Source organism: Balaenoptera borealis (genome assembly GCF_965194805.1).
Source record: "Balaenoptera borealis genome assembly, chromosome: 8".
In the NCBI taxonomy this organism is placed as follows: domain Eukaryota; kingdom Metazoa; phylum Chordata; class Mammalia; order Artiodactyla; family Balaenopteridae; genus Balaenoptera; species Balaenoptera borealis.
In genome coordinates this window covers 42469866-42490635 of record NC_138865.1, presented here as the reverse complement: position 1 = coordinate 42490635, position 20770 = coordinate 42469866, and the positions used below count along the sequence as shown (strand labels likewise).

The window sequence follows — 20770 nt, the reverse complement described above, 5'->3', positions numbered from 1 at the left end:
GCCCCCTGTCTCAGGAGGGTGACTCAGGGAAACAAACCACTTGAGAAAGACAAGTACCAGAAAGTCAGAAAAAGCAGCCCAGAAGAGTAAATGAAACATCTTACACAAGGGCTCCTTTCTTCAGTCCGTGACAAAGCTTTCTCACCATGCATGGTAAAGGGAGAAGGCTGTGCCCTGTGGCACTCAGGGTGTTCTTTGGCTGCCTCACCAGTTAAGAATCATTTAGAATTCTGCCTTCAGCTAATTCTGTGTAAGTCACGAGGTCCCAAAAAAAACAAACAAACAAACAAAAAAAAACAGCCAAAGTTTAGGAAGTGCATATGAAGAATATGAAGTTGTTGGAATTATTACAATAACACATTGCTAATATTCTCTGGGGGATATGATACACCAGGCACAGGTAAGTACTTTTCAAGCATGGTGCATCACTTAATCATCTCAACAATCTTGCAACAACCTTCACGCCAAATCAGATTAACTTCATTCCTCCCACATCCTTCTACCTCCCAGTGATGGGAGAGAGGCCTGTACCATCTTCCTCCTCCAGCCCCATAAAGACCCTAAAAGAGATAGCTTTCTCTAACATTGTGAGATAAAATTCAGCCCCATTGAACATTTTTCCAACAAGTGGAAAGGCAATGTTCCAACAAAGCCTTTTCCCAGCTCTGCAGTAGGCCCCCACGGGTGGCTGTCCAGTGCTCCCTCCTCTTGGTCCCGCTCCCCGTAACAGGAGCAGGTGTTGGTGGCCATGTCTGAACCACAGCACCTGGCCTACTGGCCATGACTGCTTGATCTAAGCAGATGCCTGACTGAGACTACACTAAGCATTCTCCTCTCTCAGGAACTAGAAATATGGAACCATGAGTGGGCACCTCTGGTGCCAAGCCCCAAGACCAGTGGCAGCCTGGAGGAGAAACCCAAGGAACAGACCTGTTCTACCCCTTTCCACGTGTGTGGCGTAACAGCTCCTTCAACTCAATAAGGTGCTGCAGTGTCTGGCCCACGCTTACAACTAGTGAGGCAGTTTTCCAAAATACCCAAAACTACACATCATTCCTCCCATCCTCCCTCTCAGCCTGGCCTCACCGGTGTGATCCTGGGAGCTGGAAAGGGCAGGGTACACTTTTGCAGGTGTACCTACCAGGGCCCCTAGGAACACCAGAGCAGCAGAATGGTAGATGAGGAAAGTGTGTGTGTATGTTTCTCTTCCTCCCCTGGGATTATAGAAAAGTCATTTCTAGGCTTCTTTGGATGAAATGGTACAGCACCTTGGGTAACTTTCTGGATAAGAAAGGCCCTGGGCAGTCTGCCAATCACCACGATTAACAGGAGGTGCTCGTTCCTCTCCAGGGAATGGGAAGACACCCAGCTCTCATTCCTGCCCCTCTTCATCGGGCACATTCATCCAGTGCATCCACTACTTTATTCACTCAGGGAAACACTGGTCAAGCACCTACTGTCTGGCAAAGCCAAATACACAATTGTGACAGACACATGCACTTTTATCCCAGGAATGCCAGCTTCTTCACTTATTAGCTATATGACTTTGGGCAAATCACACCACTAGGCCTCCATTTCCTCATTTGGGCACAGGGATGAAAACAGATGAGTTGTGTTCAATGGGACAATGCATGAAAAGGTTTTAGCACACTGCCTGGCAACGCACGAATGGCAGCTACTCTCATTATCACAGGAATAGGTTTTCCCATCCATCTTGAACAGTCAGACCTTTTCAGATCCAACCTGGAGACTCCTCCTTCTCTCATGTTTGTGTGTGTCCCTCCTAATCAGCTTCAAGATTCCTCCCAAATCCTGCTTCTCTGATGGAGGAGGAGGGTTTTAAAAAGGATTAAGGCTCAAGTGAGTTAGCCTGTGGCTCATATGATCAGGACCTCTATAGCAGCAGAAAAAAGTCAGAGAGACCTTGAGAGATGTGTGATAAGCTTGGGAAGTCATACTTGGCATAGAGAAGTTGGTGCACTGGGAGCAAGTGTCCCTCTGAAAGGCCGAGCTTTTTAAGTGCAGGCTGCATCTTACATTGATAGACAAGAGTTAGTTATACTTATCCATTCCTTCTAGGGCAACTGGCTCCTCTTAACAGAGGGAGAGAACAGGAAGAAAGAAGAAAGGCCAAAAACCAATATGACATTCCCACAGCTGGACAGGGCAACTATCTCACTGACCAAAGCTCGCAGAAAAGCCTGTAAACTGTTTATGACAGGGCATACAATCCTGACAGTGGGTGTATCAGTCAAGCAAAGCCAACAGTGATCAATCCAGAGAGGACAGAAGCCCGGGCCTGGTCAGGCGTGCTGGCCTGGGGTAGAGGGAGGAGACGTGAGGTGGGAAGCCTGGCAGAGGCTACACCCTTAGACATTTCACGCAGCAAACCCAGTGCCCTTCTGGCAGATCTGGGCGGCAGGGACAAATGTCTTAAAAAGCATCAGATGGGGCTTCCCTAGTGGCACAGTGGTTAAGAATCCGCCTGCCAATGCAGGGGACAGGGGTTCAAACCCTGGTCCGTGAAGATCCACATGCCGCGGAGCAACGAAGCCCGTGCGCCACAACTACTGAGCCTGTGCTCTGGAGCCCATGAACCACAACTACTGAAGCCCACGTGCCTAGAGCCCGCGCTCCACAACAAGGGAAGCCACCACGATGAGAAGCCCATGCACCGCAATGAAGAGTAGCCCCCGCTCGCCGCAACTAGAGAAAGCCCGCGTGCAGCAACGAAGACCCAACAAAGCCAAAAATAAATAAATAAATAAATAAATTTATTAAAAAAATAAAAAAAGCATCAGATGGCTCTCTAGGGCATTAAAACCTTTTTCTAGAGCCCTCATTTATACTAAACATAAGGGAAGGCAAGTAGTATGTCCACTGAAAACAGAATCCTCATACACTGCTGGCGGGAATATAAAATGGTGCCGCCATCTTGGAAAACAGTCTGGAGTTCCTCAGATGGATAAACAAAGAGTCACCATATGATCCAGCAATTCTACTCCCAGGTATATACCCAAGAGAAATGAAAACACATCCACAAAAAAATTTTAAACACCATGCTAAGTGAAAGAAACCAGTCACAAAGGATCACATATAAGATTCCATTTATATGAAATGTCCGCAATAGGCAAATCCATAGAGACAGAATGTAGATTAGTGGCTACTAGGGCTGGAAGGAATGGAGGAATTGGTAGCTAAGAAGTACAGGGTGTTGTTTTTTTTTTTGGCTTAATGAAAATGTTCTAAAACTGATTGTGGTGACAGATGCACAACTCTGAGTATACTAAGAAGCCACTGAATTATATACTTAAAATAGGTAAATTGTATGGTATGTGATTATATCTCAATTAAGTGATTATCAAAAAAGAAGGAAAAGAAAAGCCAGCTCCAGAGACAGGAGAGGACCGGAGGGTCCTGTTTCTCCCTCTTTCTCATATATCATTCTTGTCATTTATTGGGTGTCTAGTCTATGCTTAGCAGTAGGGATACAGAAAAAGAAAAGACACAAGCCTTGCTTTTGAGGAGTTCCAAGTTAAACAGGCAATTGTCATGGGGCGATGAGCTCTTTAGGGTGGACAGTTACCCGGGAGGGAAGAGAAGGAGCTCTGGAGCCCGGCACATATGGAGAAGTGGAGGTGGAAACACAAACCCAATTCTAGAAAATCAGAGAAGGCCTCGAAGAAGTTAGCCAAGTTTAGTTGGGAGGCATGAGAAAAATATTCCTAGAAGAGCGAGCAGCATTTGTAAAGGCTGTGAGGAAAAGAGAGCATTCAAGGAACTACAAGAAATACAGACTGGGAAAGCCAGAATAAGACATGAAGGTGGATGTGGACCAAAACATGGTCGGGGAGAGGGAGGCTGGGAACTCTGCTAAATTACTCAAGGTTTCATCTTTTATTCAGGAGCCCTCGCGGTTTTAAACAAGAATTATGCTTTGTGCGTCAAGGAGGGATTTGTGCCCTACTCCCCAAATGAGGGCAGCAAGACCAGTTTGGAAGCTGTTGCCTGATTCATGTGAGAGACATCGGAGATGAGGCAATGGCACTGGGCAAGCAGAGAATGCCTCCCCGGAAGGGCTAAGGCAAGGATTCCACTTCCCCATTTCATGCCTCACCTGCTCCCTCGGCCTGTGTACTGCACCTGCAAGCAGCCTTTGTGGGGCTTTCAGGAAAGGTACCAAAATCTGGTCTAATCCCCAGGCAAATCCTGTGGTTAAGGCAAGAGCAGCCTTTCTCTGATTGCAACGGGGGACAGATGATCAGCTACAGAAAACCACAGCCCCAATTGTCCAAGTTCTAACAGTCTCTAGAAGATCCACCAGACCATCCTGGCTTCCCTGGATGTCAGTCCCCAGTGTGTACACCAGCACACATATCCCCCGACCATGATGGCTTGGGGGCTGACTATACCTGGCCCCTCCTCCACCAAGAGACACAGCAGCAATGAGGTTGGAAACATCAACCGGAAGCCCAGAGTCTCAAAGAATCAGAATTTCTATGTGATGGGAAAGACAATTTTGCTTCTGTACACAAGCCCTGCCCATCACAAAGCCACCCCCGCAATACCGACAGTAACCCACAGGCTCTCAAGCCCACAGATCCAGAGGCAGGTCTGCAGGCAGTGCAAACGTTTGCAGAAATACCCTCTTTCATGCTTTTCTGTGCCCACTCAGACGCCAAAAGGAAAGACCTAGGCCGAATGGGTGGTAGGAAAGCAGAGGAAGCTCTGGCTGGGCAGCCCTGAGGCAGGACTGACCTGCAGGCCTTGGGATGGTAGACAGGCTGGCTGAGAGGTGATCTCCAGAGAATTACTGGGATTATACAAATGCTGAGTTTGTGGAGGGCAAATATCCACTCACCCATGATTTCACAACAGTTGGGTCTCTGGCTTTGAACCATAATAATATGGTAGCCCTGAGCTTGGACAGGGCCCTCAGTAAAACCTGATCTGAGACTTAAGCTCTCCTCCCAGCAAGTGAAGGAAACGGGCCCTTTCAGGTTCAGGGTGCTGAGGGGGTGGTTCTCTGTTTGCCAAAGTCATTAGTCACAAGAGTGAGCACATCCTTGGCCTCTCCTGGACTAGAACACACGTCAGAGCCATAAGGTACCTTCAGAGAGAACTGAGCTAATAGAACAGCTTAGCAGGGATTCTGGGCAAGGTAAACACAGAGAACAGTTTTAAAACCCCAGCTCAACAGCAGCCACAGCAGGATGCCTGCCTCTCTCCCAGGGCCCAAGGCACCGAGACGATATTTTCTGCAGAAAAACACTTAGAAAATAAAGGCTTCTTTTTCAGAAAGCAATTTGGCCACTTATGTTATGAACCAGAAAAATGTTTAAACCATTTCTGAACCCATAGTCTCGTATCCGAAATCTAGCCTGGGGAAATGAATCTAAATGTGGAAGAAGCAAACACAGAATAAGCTGCAGACTGAAAGATGTTCATTACGGTATTATTTACACTAGTGAGAAAGTGGAAATTATCTAAATGTCTTCTAATATAGGAATGTCTATGTTAATTATGGTAGCACTACATGTTCAACTACTATGAAGGCATGGAAAGTGATGATTATGAAGACTATGAAATAACATGGGAAGATGCTGATGATATAGAATTTAAGAAAAAAAGCAAGATACAAAAGTATGTACACATACAGTATGAGCACAACTGTGGCTTGATTTTAAGGCAAAGTCTCTTCGACCTCTGCCCGACAGGCTGGCTCCCACCAGCCTCAGCATTTCTGAGTGAGCCCACAGAGGCCGTGGCCTTGCCCGGGAGACCCCAGGGCTCGAGACGGCACACTCTCAGGATTATTTACACAGCTTCCCCGTGACCAGCAGGGCCTGGGCTCTGAGTTGGATTTGGGGGCACGTGGACATTACCAGGGTGGCAGCAGTGGTGGCAGCAGCAGCAGTCACAGCAGTAGTTAGGTCGGCATTCCTCTCTTTCTTTCTCTCTCTAGGAGGTGAAGGGCACAGAAGAGGAAGTAGGTGGAGAGCAAGAAGCAGATCACAGAGAGGAGGTCCTCCTTCAGCTTGCTTTGCTACAAACAGGATTAACAAATAAAAGCAAAAGGCCCCCACTAGAAGGAAAAAAAAAAAAGAAAAAGAAAAAAGAGACAAAGGTGGCTGCAAGGGAGAGACGTAAGGAGGAGAGGCAAATGTCCAGGCCGTGACCACCCTTGTTCCAGGGCAAAGGCAAATTCCTAATAAGCTGTCGTTCCCTGTCACGAAGTCAATGGTGAACAGAGAAAATGACATTTCCCAGAACAATGCCCAGGGAGGCAATTCCCCAGCTCTGCGAGTACCTGTAAGTGCTTCTACACATTCCCCGGGAGACTGGAGTACCTGTAAGTGCTTCTACACATTCCCCGGGAGACTGGAGTACCTGTAAGTGCTTCTACACATTCCCCAGGAGACTGGAGCGAGCCACAGACAGAGAGAGGGGAAAACACACAGCAAAGGAAACGACCAATCACTGGGGCAGCACGCAAGCAGTGGTAGGGTACAGATATCCGCAGCAAGGGGGTGCTACAGAACAGGACTGGCCTCACCCCTCCCGAGCCCCACTCCTGCACACATCAATCTGGGTGCTGCCAGCTCGGGCAGGAAATGGAAGGCAGGGCGGGGTGATGGTAAATAGACACAGTCAAGATGAAACGAAACCAGGGGGGCCTCAGGACCAGGCAGCTGTCCTCACGAGCCTGCTTCACTCTAATTCGTCTTGGCTTCATTTAGGAACCAGCTGCCTGGCCCAGTGACAGAGGTAAGCTGCTGAGGGGCGGTGACAGATGCTCTCACTCACTGAGGGTGCAAAGGGTGGTCTCCAAACCTGCCCACACTTGGTCTCAGACAAGCAGCCTAGAACCACCTCACGACTGTGCACAGATGAAAAGGAAGAGGGAAAAAATTCCAAAGCTAGACGGAGACTCCTGAGGTGCGAGCTGGGGCCCCCTTTCAGGCCAGGTTTTACCTGTAAGCATGACAATTGGGCAAGCCTTCCAGGAGGTTCTGAGGCTGCTACTCCAAAGCTGCTGCCCCCCTCTCGTGACCCAGTGGGACTCATGGGGGCATTGCCAAGTGGATGTGGAGCTGTTCCCCAGTGAGGGGAATACACGTGGCAAGGTGAGGCATTCCTTAGGCCTCGGGTGATTTCTGTCCAAATCTTAGCTCTGCCACCCAGCCGTCATGGGACCCCCAGCAAGCTGCTCCCCTCCGGAAGCCTTCCCTCAGCAGGGACGGTGGGAGTACCCATTGCCTCACTGAGGGGCTGTTAGGGCCAGAATTCAAAGTGAGACCGTGAAAGAGGTTCAGTCCCAAAGACCACAGAGTTTTATGACCATCAAACACCACAGGGCTTAGAGTAGGTTCTCTGCATTTTTCCTGAAAAGGGAGGTCACCCCTGGTCCACCAGGAACAGGAAGCTTTGGGGAGAGGCCCGGGGGAGGGAGCGGAGGGAGCAGGCTGTGCAGGTTCGCGAGGGTCATGACCTGGCCTGGAGGGGAAAGGAGGCTTCACTTCTAAGAGACACAGACCTCTCCAGAGAACCGAGAGCAAGGGGTCCTGAGAGCAGGTGGAAGTAAAAGGGCAGGAGCCATAGAAAGCAACTCCGTGCTCCAAACCCTGACCCTGCGGTGGACCGTGCATGGAGCTGCGTGGTCAGGGAGACGAGCAAGTCAGACCTGAGGGTCTAGGGGCCGCTGGGCGGGGAGAACACGCACATAGGGAATCACCCCTCCACTCTCCCCCGCTCACTAGAAAGCACAATGTGGCCTGGGACAGCTCGGATGGAGAAGTCAGCTCCACTCCAGGCCTTCACAGAGCTAATAAGGCTGGGGAGGGCCTCCCATAGTGGCCAGAAAGAGAGCAACCAGGGGAGGGAAGGGGAGGCATGCAGGGGGAAGGTGGACGGTGCAGCATAAGCAAAGGTACAGGAGGGCAGCTGAGCGTGTCTCGGGGATGGTGGCGAGTCCAGCGTGGCTGTGGCCTAAAGGTGTGAAGGAGGCCTGAGAGGAGGTGGCCGGAGGTCGGTCAGGGTGGGCTGCAGAGGGCCTCCCTCAGATGCCAAGCTCAGGCCTTCAGGCCCTTTAGACCCTCGCCTGTGGACGGCAGGGACATACCGAAGAGTTCAGAGAGGGCATGACACGGCCAGAACTAGAAAAATTGTAGGCAGCTGAGTGAGATCAGAGGCACCAGGGGATATACAAACAGAATGAATCAGAGAGACAGATCCTGGGCACTGCTTCTGGGGCAAAGGGCTGCCATGGTTATTACGAGCCCACCTGGCCAGCTGGGCCTGCATTCCTCACCCGTTTGTTAATTCCCATGGCGGCTAATCTCACAAACATCCTGTATTTCTTATTCAGGGCTAGTGCTGCCAGGTGACAACCTGCCTTCCCCTTACCTTTGGTGGTTTTCTGGTTTCCCTTCCCAATTAAAGTATGAAGAAGTGTAGTGTGCACCCCATCTCCCATCTGCTACGACGTCTTGATGTCCTCCTCCGCACCAGGGTCCCAGTGCTGGACCTTGGGCAGGACACCTGTGCCTCAGAGAAGCACCCTTGGCTCCAAGAGGCTGGACCTGCCAGAACCCTAATGGGATGTTCAGATGCCGGCCAGCCAGGGCAGGAAGAGAGCTGGACACTGAGAACCAACAGCAACGCTGCCGCTTCTCCAGGTTTACTCAACCCGTAAAGCACGCCACCCACCTGTACCCCGCTTATTGTGAGAGGGAAGTCATTACGGTGACTGGAGGGGACTAAACCAAACCAAAGTGGTTAATAGCTTAGTATGGACAGGGTAGGAGCCACAAAAGCCCGTGAAAGCTCACCCCTGTGTGTGGAGCTTGAGACACAAGCCTTCTCTGAAGAAGCTGGTGGGCTTGCCGTGGTCCCTAAGTCCACTATCTGACCCCACGGAGGCCACACGAGTGGGAGGGAGGGTCTCAACGCTGGCATCGAGCGGGGGTGAAGCAGGAGGCGGGGAGAGAGCAGTAAGGAGTTTATCACCACAGTCCTGGGCAGAGAAAATAGGCAGGAAGAAGGGGACGGGATGGGGCGGGGGGTGGGGGGGGGAGAAGGAACTCAAACCAGCTAATGTTTACCGAGGGTTCACTGTGTGCCGGGTGCGTCACAGCCCTGTGTGCTAATAAGGACTAAGACCTTGCCCTCCCACCACTGAGGAGACCGAGGTGTGAAGGACTCAAGCCCAAGGTCACCGAGCTGGCAAGCAGCCGAGCCGGAACCCAGGCAGCCTGCGCCGGGTGCTCACCCCCAGCCCTGGACACCCAGCTTTGAGAAGGAGGGACTGAATGGCCTTGAGGAGGGAGTGAGTGCTGACGCACTGAGAGGGCACTTGGAGATGGGCACTGGGCTCCGAGCTGCAGCCCTACTGTGGCTTATGTGGCTTCCTACCCCTCACTTCCCCTCTCCGAGCCTCAGTTTCCTCACCTGCAAGATAGAACAGTTTTCACACTATCTGGCCTCAGGGGTACACGTGAACCCCAGCAAAGACTGAAGGGGAAGTCAGGGGACAGAGATGGGGACATGGCCCCCACTTCAAGTAGAAGAGCACCATTGTGACCCACTGTGGATGGGGGGCTGTGGAGGATTTTAAAGCGGCAGGAAGAGGTTTTGTTCTTAAAAACCTGTCTGAGAACCCCTGGACTAGATGTCTCAGGGGCCCCTCCTATTTTAAGCACTTTCTCATCTTAAATGGGGTATGTGTTAGGGGTGGTGGTGAATGAAGCATCAAAATGACAGCAGGGTGTCTGAGACAGGAAGACGCTGAGAGGCCTATTTGCTCAACAAATGGTACACAAAGCCCAAGCCAGATGCTACGAACTCCCTTTCCCTTACTATAACAGTAAAGCAGAGAACACAGGAAGGTCCTAATCTGTAGACGGGGCACGCTCCAAATGTTTCCCCTCCCACCTCTTTTCAAGGCTTAGGTTTCCTATCATCACTTTATTATGGGTTCTTTACAGATACCATACAAGATATTCTTCACTGGAAAGGTAGAGCAGACTTCAAGTTTCTTTATGACTTGGTTACCCGGAAGTCAGATCATATTTTCCCAAAGAAATCATCAGGGCAGAGCTGGAGCAGAAGAAATTAGATTAACTGGGGGAGAGGGAGATAAAGAGGAAATTATTCACCAAAGGTGAAAAGTTAACCCTTGGAAGAGAAGGAAAAGATGAAGAAGCAAAAAGACACGCACTGGGGCAGGGGTAGTGGGGATGGGGTGGGGGAGAGACGACGATACTGACAAGACTAGAGGAAAAAAAGACGTAAATGTTACAATGCTTGGTGTCAGTTTATTGATCTCTTGTAAAAATAAAATACAGTGTGTGTGTGTGTGTGTGTGTGTGTGTGTGTGAAAAAAATAAATAAATAAAGTTAGATGTTGAAAAAACTAAACTCTTTTGTTACGGATGCATGCAGGTTAAAGGAAATGATTGTCAAGTAGTGAGGATGGTGTTTAACTGGGAAGAGGGAAGGAGCTTGTGATGAGAAAAGGGTATGGAGGTTGTTGAGATGTTGACAAGTATCAGTACTTTCAGATTCGAGTAGTGGTTATGTAAGTATTCTCTTTTTATTTGTTACACTGACAGTTTTGTTCTGTGCACTTCTCAGTAGGCATATCGTATTTTACAATTAAAAACCTGCGTAAAGAAAAAAAGAAAAAAAAAAAAAAAGACGTAAATGTTTGAAAAACGAAAAATAAAATACTTCCGATGCTGAGATACATGGGGGAAAAGATAGGAATTGGGGGTGTTTCTCAGTATCCTAGGGAAAGTAAGGAGGTGGGAGGGGAGGAGGTGTTAATGCAGGCCTGCGTTCCCCAACGTTCAATTCACGGAACATTCTTCTCCTGAGATGGTTCTTGGAAAACGGCTCTCCGGTCAGATGAGCTCAGGAAACACTATGTGCGGAGTCCTTCTGGAGGCTGTCATGTACACCAGTACGCTGAAGGCTCTGCAGGAATGAAACCTGCTTCATGTTGTTCAGTCCAGCATTCCTCAGATGCATTTGGCCTCAGATCTCCATTTCGGAAAGCACACTTTGGGAGAAGCCCCATCCTAGGCAGTGTCCAGTGTTAGCCGGCACAGCGGGGCCACTGGTCCAAGCTGGCTTGCCTAGTTGTTCTGCCAGCTTGGACTGGGGCGGGCAGGAGGAAATAGCTGGTGTAGGACGTTTGGAAATCTGTTATTGGAAACGTGGGGAATATCTATATAAACATGTCATAGGAATTTAAGATAGTGGCTAAGTTTCACTGGTCCAATATTTGTTTTGACTTTATAATTGAAGGGAAATCTCACATTCACCTAAAATACAAGCTTTCTATACATTCGCATTCTCCCCCCGGGCGCCCACACCAAGTCTTCCTTGACCACAGTCACCTAAATTCAAAAACTTGGCATCATCACTAACTATCTTTTACACTCTTTACCCAAGTATATATTTTAATCTAATCTAGTTTATACGCCATCCAGACCACAGCTGTCTCTCCTCTGCTCAGGCAGATTTGTGGGAGGCCACCAGATGCCTTGATGAATAAGATCTGACACGGTGTCTACAGTGTATCATTCATCTACTGGTAAAACAACTGTCAAAGCGGGAAAGGAGATGCAGCTGGCGTGGCCTGTTCCTAGTAATCTCTGCTGGCTCCTGGTGATGGTGGCTTCCTCTTCCAGGCGCTCACTGCCATTGCTTTAATAACGGGCTCCTGAGTCTTGTCATGGTCAACATGTGCTCACTGGCATCAGACAAGTGTTCCTTGATGGCAGGGTTTTTCTTAAGCAAGTCTTCTGGTCCAAGGAAGGCCCACAAAGTCCCTCAACTTTGATGGAAGCTGTCAACTGCTAGCAATCTTACTACTCAAGCTAACTTACTACAAGCAGACCCAGAGTTTATCTTGAAATGAAATGGACACTGGACCTTTTAGAAATGGAAATGCATCCTGTCTCTTCAGATGAATTTCAAGGGAATTTGGTATTTAGATAAGTTAGATGTGTTATTCCAGCTGGGAGGTTATAGTCTAAAGATAGGAATTTAGGTATTCAGGATAAACTTGAAATACCAAAGTTATACTCTTGGGAAAACAAAAACAAAAACAACACTGTATGGCATTTAGCTCATTTGCACCAAGATAAGGAGGGGAGTGGTGGTGGTAGTGGAGTTGCAAAATGCCAGATGTCTAAAAAATCACTTCCATTCCTTCACCCCTCATTACTCACATATTTGAGTACACAAGCATGCGCACGCACGCACACGCACGCGCACGCACGCACATGCACACACGTGTACACTCCTTCCCTCCCTCCCTCCATCTTCCCAGACCTCACCTGGTTGATAACATAGATGCCATAGTCCAACTGCTGACGCTGTAGGATTGGGTGCAAATAATACAGCCAGTACTTGAGGTGTTCCTGCCGGTTGCGGAATGGAATGATGATGGCCACCTTGTGAGGAGAGATGCAGTCCTTGGGGGTGTAGCGACCACCCACCTTCACCTTCGGGTTCTGTTCCTCCACAAGCTTCAGGTCCACAGGTATGTTAAACTCAATCAGCATGGGGCCGACTAGAGAGGTGGAGGGAAGGAGAAGATATCAGGCCACAGGACTCTGCAGGTGGCCAGGCCGCTACCGCTGGAAGCATCTCCTCCTGGGAGGCAGTGTGGCTGTGGAAAAGGCACTCTGGCCCAGCACTGGGTACCATGTCCAGCACTAGCGTGACTGACCATCCCAGGAAACGCTTCAGTATCAGGCAAACCCAGACAGCTGGTCACCCTCTGAAGCACTTCACCTTCCTAGGACCCACTCCTCTCAGACTCTATGTTGCTCAACCGAAAAATGGAAATGGAGTAATTCCTGCTCAGACCTCCTGACAAGCTGTTGTAAGCACTTTCTCAGAAATCCTGAGGTTGAAACTCTGCCACCTCCCAGCTGTGTGCCCTTGGACAGATGACTTACATCATCTCTCTGAACCTAACCTAGTCGGGGGAAAGTGTTGCGTGTGTGTTGGGGAGGTCCCTGTGGAGGAAATGAGCCTGAAATTACAAGGCGGCAGAGAGTGGCATGAGTAACCCATGTCTCAGGAACGGAAGTGAAGCACAGATGAAACAAACTCGACGGGGAGGGACTGGAGGAGCTAAGGGGTAGCAGGGAGAAGAAACAGCCAGAACAAACATCAAAGAAGAATGCTTAGAGTAAGTAGGGGATGAAGAAGGGAGGAAAAGTCAGGGGCAACTCCAAAGTTTCTGGCCTAGAAGAACATGGTTCCAAATGAGAGAACTAAGTTAGTAAGACAGCTCTGGGCTCAGAAGACAAATTGATGAGACGTGGATGGTGGCTTGTGAGGTAGTGGCAGGTTAGTAGTAGAGGAAAAGGCAAGGGTGAAGATCCAGATACAGGCATGAAAGTCCCCGTCTCCCAAGTAGAAACAGGTGGAGCTGAGAGAGGACCTCACTCCTCCAAGTCTGACGACCACCCCTGCCACAGCACACATGGGGAGGGCAGGAGAAAGATGACTAGCCCAGGGACACACAGGGAATTGGGAACAGAGTCAACACTTGAACCCAGGTCCCCAGTATTCCCTGTAGGCCAGACTTTCTCAAAGTGGGTTCCAGGAAACACTAGTCCCAGTGAGATGCTCAATGGAAGAACACGTCCCCTGGTCAAATAAGTTTGGGAACGCTGCATACTAAATCTTGCTTCTGGAAAGTCATAATGCATACCAAAAGCTCTGAGAAGCTGTGCAGTCAAGAAGTTCACTTTATCTACCCCACCACTTCCCAAAATTTGGCCATATAATCATTTTATCAGGGAACATACTTTAGGAACCGTTACTCTAGCATAACCAGCTTTACCTATGGAGTAAACTATCCACAGGAACAAAGGAAGGAACCTAAACACTACAGAACAGAAGCCAGACCCAGACCACAAACTCAGAGCAAGTTGACCTGAAACATGCTGGTGAGAACCACCCAGGGTCCAGTGTGCAGCCCTCTGCCGCCCTGTTTGTTTGTCAATAGTATGTAGCTCTCCAAGCACCTCTTGTCTTCAGGGATCACTCACCCTCCTGAAATGAGGCAGCCCAAGAAAAGGAAGCTGTGACTCTCGCTCCTCTTGCCTGTCAGCAGGTGTGGACCTGCATCTCCTCCTCCTCTCCCCTCTCCTGGATCCCCAGGACTCCTCACACCTTCCCTCCGTCTGACGCTGACCCAGTTCTATCATCACAGCACCTGCTCCCATTAGTTCATTTTCTTCTGAGACACAGCTCTGAGCCTATCACTTTCCTGCTAAAACCCTCCGATGGCTCTAAGGCTATAGCCTTGGACAAGGTAGGGCTAAGCCTCTTAGCTTGGCAACAAGGCCCTTCAGTCTCAGCTCTACCCCCCTTCCCGTTCCTATAAACTGTGCCTATGCCCACACTTTTCCCTTTGCCAGAAACGCTCTTCCCTCTTTCCTCTAACGTCATTGAGAGACTAGGACCTTAAAATCGAAGCCCCAGTCTGGCCTTGTCCTTTTGCTCTCCTCATTCCCACAGAGCACAGATGGCAGACCCCGTGCGGCAGGAAGGGGGTCTTCAGGGATCAAAAGCCCTAGTCTCTGCCTGGCCATGCACTTCGGTCTCTGGAGGAAGAGGCCTCACAGATCAGTCCCTCACATGACTGCCTGCTGACCCAGCTCCAACCTCCCAGGGTGCCCTCAGGTGAGTAGGTACTATGCCCCAGAACTAAGTAAGGGGTCAGCCTGGCCATTGTCTCCACAAAAAATGTGAGGAGTGTGAACACATTCTATCATCAGAATCATGTGAAGTAATCAGTAAAAATATGGAATCTCAGGCCTCTCCCCTAGAGAACCTGACTCGGTAGATCTTGGGAAGGACCCACGTAAATAACAAGGAGCCCAAGGGATTCTTATTGGGCAAGATGGGCAGAGGGGAGCCGGACCGCCCATCTTCACAAGCCTTGGGGCTTTCATGGAGGTAGCCCTTTCCCACAGGGTCCAGCAGGCCTGGGTTGCTCTACTCCCCAACCCTGGGCAAAGCCTTCTGGGAGACCCTGCTGCACAAGGGCACTTTTCACAAGGGCACTTGTGAAAAACATGAAAAGGAGATCTGTCATTGGGCTCTTCTCACTTCAGAAGGCCCCATGACATCTGCACCCCATCCCCAGCCCGCCCCACTTTTGCTTCTGAAGATGCTGCTAAACATAACTCCACTTTTGGGAACCCAAGAGGCATCTGGACTGTCACCCTACCAACCTTCTCACAACTTCTGAAACCAACCCAGAAAACAGGAATTCACATTTGGTCTGCCCACCCTCCCTGGAGCGGACACCTGCAGGCTAGAAGCGTCTTAATTTCACCCCTTCAGCAGTTCCAGAAAGATGGTCCTGAGGTAGAGTTTCCTGGTCAGGAGAAAGGCTGCCTGGGTCCTAGTTCAGCTCTACAAGTGACTTGTTGGATGATCTTTGGGCGACTACCAGCCACTCTCAGGATACTGGTTTCCATTTGTAAACTGCAGGGATTGGAACTCACATGAACACTTATTTAACCTCACCACCACCACCACCACCTATGGCCAATCCGCTTCTGCTCCAGAGTTCCTTCAGCAGCTGATAACACTGTCTACCCAATTATGGGAGCTGATAACCTGGGTGGTCCATCTTCCATCCCCCTCCTCTTCCTTCAGCCCCCGCATAGGGGTTAACAGCATGTGACCGTCCATCCACGGAAGCCTACTCAACCATCAAGCCAGAGTCTTTTCTGAAGAGTTTGTTTAATGTAAACATTTTCTGTGGTGTGTCAAGGCCACTTTCAATTCGTTTCAATCAATCCTTTCTGGACACCTACTGTGTGCCAGGTGGTGTGCCAGGTCAGGGAGGCGGGAGGCGATGGGATGGACAGGACAGTTCCTGACTTCAAGGAGCCCCCTGCTGAGCGTGGCAGGACCCACGTGAAAACTACCCTGGTTCAAGGCTGTCCGAGGGACTTGCTGCCCCAGTGCCTCCATGCAGAGCTTGATCACCGAACAGCCTCTTTCTCACTCCCCTGCTCCTCCCTGTGCCCTCTCACAACCCCGCCATGTCTCCCACACATCTAGAGCACCCTGACCCCCATCTTGCCCAATCTGGCAATTCTTTTCCCTGCCTTCTCTGTGAACCCCCCCAGTTCACACCCCTGAGACGGGTCAGTGCTTGGCAGCTGTGGCGGCTCCAGACCCGGAGCTGAATGCTTTCCTGGCGCCGGCGCTAGCCGGGAGGCCTCCCTGTGTGCCCGGCACACCTCCTGCCACGCGGCAGGGGACGCCCTTCGTGGCACACCTGGCTTTGCCCTAATTAGAAAGTCCAAAGAGCTCAGACTCCAAGAGGGCAGTGACCAGCTCTGCCTAGAACTACACAGACCTGCCAGCAGGTCTCAGAGCCACCGCGGGGGCCTCGGGAGAGGCGTGGGGAGGAAGCGGAGGGCTGAGGCTTCCTGACGGTCCTCGGGCCGAGCCAAGGCCCCCTTGCTGTGCAGCGCGTGGCGCGTGCTACCACAAGCCCTCGGCCCTGCTGGGCCGGCTTGTGTGTTTTCTTGGCTCTAAGAGCTGGGAAGCAGGGTTACGTAAGCAGATGAGCAGATGTGAGCCTGTCCTCGGCTCCCCCCACTAAAGCCCTGCCACGTGGGCCTCTCAGCTGGGAGTCTAGGTCACAGCCTTGCATGTAAGTCGCTCAATAACTTCAATGTGTGAACTCAACTCAGACAGATTCCACTGCTCCCTTGCCCAGCACGGCAAACCCAAACACACATATGCCCCTCCATCAAAAGCCCTGTGAATCTAGAGCCAGCCCAGCACAGACTCCCTGCCTCGCTTCCATGCTGGCTGAACCACTCGTTCATTCCTCCAGCCTCAGCAAAAGAGGCTGGAACATCTAGCCACTGCTTCCCAACTGACCAGCCAATGGGTCAAGACAGTCCTTGGCCTGACGTGGAGTGGTGACAATGTTTCACGAGCCTGAGACAAAATGGTCAAAGATAATGTAAGTGGTCCTTCATTAAGCTCAATGTAATCAATATATCAGAATGCCCATTCCTCCAAGATGAAGTGCTTCTTATTCTTTAAATGTTAAAATCCCCTTACTTTTATGAAATGATCACAGTGGATTTTGATGCTGGATTGATCTTTTTTAATTTAATTTTTTAAAACACCCTTACTTGCAGCCATGGGTCAGGCCTCCAAGTTTTAAAAAAAAATTTTTCTTGAGCAATGAAATTCACTGATTTGGGAACTAGACAATGCCCAGAGCTTTGTGGTTCAACAAGCTGAGATGTTGGAATCTCTTCCTTGGTCAAGCCTCAGACCTAACAGTATGGCATAGCCCCCCTTCAAGCCATCCCTCCCACTGCCCACCCCTCAGCCCCACTACAGTGTCGTTCCTCAGGCTCTTGTGGGTGAGCCATTTTTCTCTGTACCAGTCTTCCGACGGCCAGATGTATGCTGGAAGCCAAGCCAGGCACTACTAAATCCCCAGGCTTGGGAATGACAGTTGTCTGCAGTGGTCCCACCAACTCATGATGCCCCTTGTAACCCCTTACACTAAAAATGAGAAGCACCATCTGCTGCATGGGGCTCATCCCAAATCTTCTCCCCAGTCCTTCAGGGAAGAGAAGCTCTCCAGAATTCTCCAAGGACTTCCTTATCACCAATCCAACAGCTGCCTGGCCTCAGCTCAAACATCACCTCCCCTAGGAAGCCTTCTCAGACCCACTCAAGGTTGGTTCTTGCTTTTCCTCCGCCTTCTTTAAACACTCATAGCACCACATCCATTCAACCATGCACCTGGTTAGCACACACCACATGCCAGTTGGTGCCAGGCATGCAGCAGTGGGGCTGGGTTAGGAAGAGGTCTTTGCCCTTAGCAGGGGGGAGACCAGCAAAGCAAACAACGATGGTGAGGGTGACAGTGGTGAGAACAGCTGAAATGGCACAAAGGAAGGGGAGTCAACTCCGGGGCCAGGGAACAGAGTCAAGAAAAGCTTTGCAGAGAAGCAGCTGACTCCACTGGGCCCCTCAGCTCCTCTCTGGGAGAAGAGTTGTGAGTGTCCACTTGGCTGCCATGGACACGGAGTACGCCAACAAATCTGAGATGAGTGAATGGTGCACAGCTAGTCTCCCTGCCACCAATGCAAGCAACCAAGAGGATTTCAATAAACCTCGAGAGAACCCGATGGAGGAGCACAAGACAGAGAGCCACCAGATGGGACTGCTCAAGGCTCACATTAACCATGTCTTATTGGGTTTTAAAATCTAAATCACGAAGGCTTCAAAAGTACTGGAAATGATTTATTTCTTAAACCAGATGTTCAGGGTATTTTTCTTTATACCTTTCGGTATATCTTTAAAATTGAACAATAAATATTTAAAAATATAACCCAAGGACAACAATTGTGACCCCTCCTTCATCCCTTTCTCAATAAAGAAGTGTCCTCCAAAATAAAGACTTCAAAACATACAACTCCGTGACCAGAAAACAGGAATAATCTATTCCAAAGGCTGACTTGATATGTCTTGGGCACAGTGCGTGCAGAATACAATTTCAACACCCACTGTTCTTTCTGCCAACTCACCATCCAAGCCACTATTAGACCCTGGGGGGAAAAACACTTTTTCGACAGGAAGCAGAGCACATTTGTGGTCTCAGAACCCTGCATTTGGGGGCACAGAGAAAAACAAAGTAAAAATAAAATAAAAAAAAAATAAAAGAGCCTGCCACAGGAAGGCTACAGAGCAGAGCCCAGGTGGCCAAGGGGAAGCTGGACCCCAGGCATATGCACTATCGGGCATATTGGGGCCAGCTGCTCCTCCGTCCATCTTTGTGCTGAGGAGCGGCCCTGCCGTGTGCCTGAACTGCCACGCTGTGTAGGTCTTCCAAAATATGACCTGCAAGTGACCTGGCGAGGAATGAACCTCAGGGGAACTGCCTTTTCTTGGGCACTGCTCTCGCTCCCATTAAATTCTCACCCAGCCTTCAAACAAGGGCCAAGTACCCTCACTCGCATTATTGCATTTGCTTTCAAGATACTGTTGAGGTTTCCATCTATTGCAGAGGTTCTCAAATTGTGGAGTACACAAAGAATCATCTGGGGAAGCGTGTAAAACTGCAGATTCTTGGATCCTCCTCCCCAGAGCTTTTGATGTGCTAAGTCTGGGGCTGGGGCCCCAGGCTCTGCCTTTTTACCAGTACTCTATGTAGCTTTAATGCAGGTCCCTAGAGCATATTTTGAGAAACACTGGTTTACAGGCTCACCTGTTCACCACCACCTCCTTCCCACCCCCATGAAGCTCTTTAAGAGTGAGGCACCAAGAAAAACAACTTACTGCGTATGGCTGCTCTCTGACGATGTTTCACTTTTGGCTTTTGCAAAGGGACAGATGTAATAGCTATTCTGGGCTGCAGCGCCTGAATATCTACATTTTAACTCTTCCCGAATCTTAACTTTTTAAGCCACATTTTCTCTTTCTCTTGTTTTAATTTATTTATGTTGACCCTTTTTATGGTGTGTATTCTTATAAGTTACCTCAAAAACCTTTGTGAAGGGAGCAGTTCTTCAAAGCTCAAACTTTAAACTTCAAAGCTTTCCCCAACTCCCTCAGGCCAACTGGTGCCTGCTCTAGATGCCTACAAACACCCTTTACGTACCAACATCACAACCTTCACAAGCACGCATCCAAGCCCCCCCCCCGGGGGGAGGGTGCCAGTCTACCTCCCTGCTTCTTCCAGCAGACCCTCGTCTCCTTGAGGGCAGGAGTTGTACACCATTCCTTTTTGTACTTGGGACAGTTTCTGGCAGAACAGGCTGCGCAAACGTGTGGTGACCCCACAGCACTTGTTCAACTACGAGGTAAGAATGTGAACTAGCAGAGTCAGGAACCATCTAGCCTACGTGATGCTTGAGAATCTAGATTGCTGTCCTAAGTACACGCCTACACCCAAGGCGACCAAGGGCAAGAACACTCTCCTTTCCGGGCTCCAAAGATGCTTTTGGTTTCCAGGAATAGCACCTGATTCATGATCTACAGGCACATCCCCCGCCCTCAATCTTAAATGAGTTTCCTCCAGATTCTAGACCTATAATTTGAGACTGTGTGGCAGTGGACAGTCTAACCTCCTAATGAAAATGTTGCTATTTCCTCACCTAAACCTCACACTGCCACAGCAAACAGGCATTTCACCAAATACCACTTGTTCCTTGAGAGAATAACCCCAAAGCTCAAAGTCTAATATGGGTCATTAAGATCACCAGAAAAGCCTTGGGTGGTCACTCAGTCCAGGATCCTGTTACCAAGGGTACCAAGGCCTAAACCTAAGGGAGCAAAGTCAAGGTCAGACTCCATCACCTCGAAGGGTCAGGATCCACCTTGAAACAGACCCGTGGATAATCCTGGCAGACCAGGGCTGGAGGGACCTCGAGAATTATATTTCAACCCCAGCGTTACACATAAGGGAAACTGAAGGCCAGAGAGACTAACAGGCTTCCTCAAGGACACTCTTGGATTTGCAAAAAAGCTGTCCTTGTCTTTTCCTTATTAATCCTTTAGGGTTCTGATGTTCATGGATGCATCTACACAGCAGACAACAGATTACAGCTCACGTGCCCCTCTACTCTCCCTCCACTGTGCCCATGGGGATTCTGTCTCAGAATCCTAGGGTTCAGAATCCATGGGGATTCCAGCAAGCCACCAACTGATCCAAGGAGCCTAAAAGTGAACCTGATGTGAC

General features: G+C 49.7%; 1 protein-coding gene across 5 annotated transcripts in view; it reads right to left on the bottom strand.

The window, feature by feature from the left end:
• The window catches only part of B4GALT1 (beta-1,4-galactosyltransferase 1), a 49787-nt gene that overhangs the window by 10533 nt on the left and 18484 nt on the right, over positions 1 to 20770 (bottom strand). The window contains exons 2-4 of one of the 5 annotated variants that reach the window (XR_014247594.1): positions 12348 to 12583; positions 6391 to 10272; positions 6263 to 6350 (exon numbers count right to left, since the gene is read on the bottom strand). Coding sequence is in view for 4 of the 5 variants with exons in the window: in XM_082402443.1 (XP_082258569.1) it covers positions 11038 to 11205; positions 12348 to 12583 (404 nt within the window). In the remaining variant the exon portion in view is untranslated. The other 4 variants (XM_082402444.1, XM_082402445.1, XM_082402443.1 and 1 more) reach the window with 4 other exon arrangements.